Source organism: Phacochoerus africanus, chromosome 1, assembly GCF_016906955.1.
Source record: "Phacochoerus africanus isolate WHEZ1 chromosome 1, ROS_Pafr_v1, whole genome shotgun sequence".
NCBI lineage: Eukaryota > Metazoa > Chordata > Mammalia > Artiodactyla > Suidae > Phacochoerus > Phacochoerus africanus.
In genome coordinates, this window is record NC_062544.1 from 81,589,365 (window position 1) to 81,591,809 (window position 2,445).

The following is a 2,445-nucleotide window of genomic DNA, read 5'->3' on the forward strand; positions in this document are numbered from 1 at the left end:
GGGAAAAAGGGTCATCTGCTTCTCTGTCCTCACTAACAAGCCAGGGCTGGACTGGACCCTGGAAACAGCCATGGAGGAGTGTGAGGAAAGACCTTCCCTGCTTCAGAAGCTCCTCCCCAGCAAGGAGATGGGTGTGATGATACTCTATGGCCCACACATGCCACTTCTTGGTTAAACTGGACTTGGCAGGGGGTGGGGGGAGTGGCATCAGCTCGTGTATGGGCACAGATTGTGGCATGTCTGAGGGCTGCCATCCTGTGTGTGTGCAAATGTATAGGGAAGAGGCAGGTTCTGAGAATCTGCCAGGGTGCCCTGGGATGAGTTGCAGATTCTTGCCACTGATGCTGTGAGTCGCTGTGGGGGCCCTCTGTTCAGAACGTATTACACACACTTCTCTTTTAATCTGTTATCATCTATCAGGCCCAGGCCCAGAAAAGAAAACAACCCCTTTTCCTCCCTCCCTCCCCAGTACAAAGGCCCTGATCTCAGGGAGGTGCCACTAGTCCAAGGAGGGCTGCCTCTAGGGAGGAGGAGCTGAGATCTTAAGGCGTGCGAAAGAACCAGCTTCCAGCAGTCCCAGGTTCTGGAGGGCTTCCAGCAGCTGCTCCCGTGCATTTCCAATAAAGGTATTCTCCAGGAAGGCAGGCAGGCCTCCCACGCCATCCCGCAGGGTATACAGGGGCACCCGCACCAGGCCCAGCACCTGGGAAAGGAAGGAGATAGGAGAATCTGGGAACTGAGGGAGCTCAGCCCAGCCAGATACTCCAGAGGCTCACTCCTTATCAGTCCAGCAGAACCAGGCCTGAGGACATGTACCTCTATGGAGCCTAGTGGGCCCAAGTCTTTGCAAAGAAATGAGCCAGGTCATGCTATCCAGCTCCATAAATGCTGGCCCTTCCCACATCACTAAACCTTAGTGGCTCCCGCCTCCAGGATGCATGCACAGCCCTACACCAGTAGTTCTCAAAATGTGGTACCCAGACCAGCCATATCAGCATTTTCTAGAACTTCTGAAAAATGCATATTCTCAGGTCCTTCTCCCCCTCCTCCACTGAGCCAGCAATTCTGGGAGTGGGGCCAGTAACCACTGTTTTAATAAGCCTCACAGATGATCCTGATACCTGCCAAAGTTTGAGAACCATTGCCATACAAGTCTGTCCCCTGCTCGTCTAGCCTAACCGCTGAGGTTTTCCCACAAAATATCCGACCATTATCTCCCATCCAAGAAAAACAAGGGCCTAAGGAGCAATGCCTGTCATTATCAAAGGGAAGCAGAAGAGTGACTTGGATGGATGTGTTCTGGAAAGACAGCTATAGAGGCCTGTAAACCGGGGAGAGAATAAGGTCTTTGCAGGAAGACCAGGTTGGCTGCAACTGGTCACCCAGGCAACAGCTACACTAAGAAACTGCGGGACAGGCCTTTGGGGCCGGGGAGGACGTGGGGTGGAGTCCCAGGCTGGCCGCACCTCCAGCCCGTGGTCTCGGGCGCGCGGCGCACCCCTCTCCACCGCAGTCAGCTGCTCCAGGGTCAGACACTTGGTGTAGAAGTGCACCACGACGCGTGGCCGGGACCCGGCGTGGGAGCTGCGGTAATCGGCACGCTCAACACGGAAGGCGGCTGCGGCCTCGCCCAGTTCCTCGTCCAGCTCGCGGTTCAACCCATCCTCCAGGCTGTGGTCCCGCAAGTCCACGAAGCCTCCAGGGAAGCCCAAGCGACCGTCAAAGCGCATCTGCATCTGCGAAGAGGAAGGCAGGGATGGTCGGGGGCGTGGCCGGGGGCGGCCGCAGGGAGGGGTGGGGGGGCAGGCAGTGGCCGGGCGCGCCCCCTCCTCACCAGCACGGCGTAGCGCAGCGGGATACGGCCGAAGAGCAGCCCTGGGTCCGGCGCGTAGAGCAGCGCGTGGCACGCATGCCGCCAGCCTGGCCCCAGTTGTAGAGCCTCCGCCAGCTCCAGCCTACGCATTCCGGCCATGCTGGACGCTCTGGCCTCCGTGGGCCCGACGGCCTATGTGGGCGGGCCTCATCCTGGACCAATCGGAGCTGGGCGGGGCGGCCGGGGCCAATCCCCTGCAGGGCCTGGGGGCGGAACCTACCTTGGTTCGGAGGGAGCGCGGAGACCGAGCCCAGGCGGCAGCCAATCAGGGCGGGGCCTGCCTCTGGAGGAAGACTCGGGCCTTGGGGCACACGGGAATTTGGCCTACAGCGCAGGGGCGGAGCGGCGGCGGAGCTGGTGTCCTGGTTGCTGAGGGAGACCGGTAAATAACGCTGACGTCACTGCCTTCCTGGAGCAGGCTGAGCGAATTGGCACTTGCGCAGAGGTTTGCAGCTTGAGCAGGGGTTTAATTATATAATTAGGGACGCGTCCTGGGAGCAGGAGGAGCCACATTGGTTGGTTCAGGATGGTGTACGAAGCCCGGGGGCCTAGGGCAGGGGTAGACAGGGAAT

At 59.4% G+C, this 2,445-nt stretch overlaps 1 protein-coding gene across 1 annotated transcript; it reads right to left on the reverse strand.

The window, feature by feature from the left end:
- Nucleotides 1-381: 381 nt before the first annotated feature.
- Nucleotides 382-2,019, reverse strand: NUDT16 (nudix hydrolase 16). The gene is made up of 3 exons (XM_047768256.1): nt 1,835-2,019; nt 1,467-1,736; nt 382-703 (listed from the first exon to the last, which is right to left on the reverse strand). Exons 1-3 carry the CDS (start codon nt 1,970-1,972, stop codon nt 521-523), a joined length of 591 nt encoding a protein of 196 aa, XP_047624212.1. The 5' UTR covers nt 1,973-2,019; the 3' UTR covers nt 382-520.
- Nucleotides 2,020-2,445: the final 426 nt, after the last annotated feature.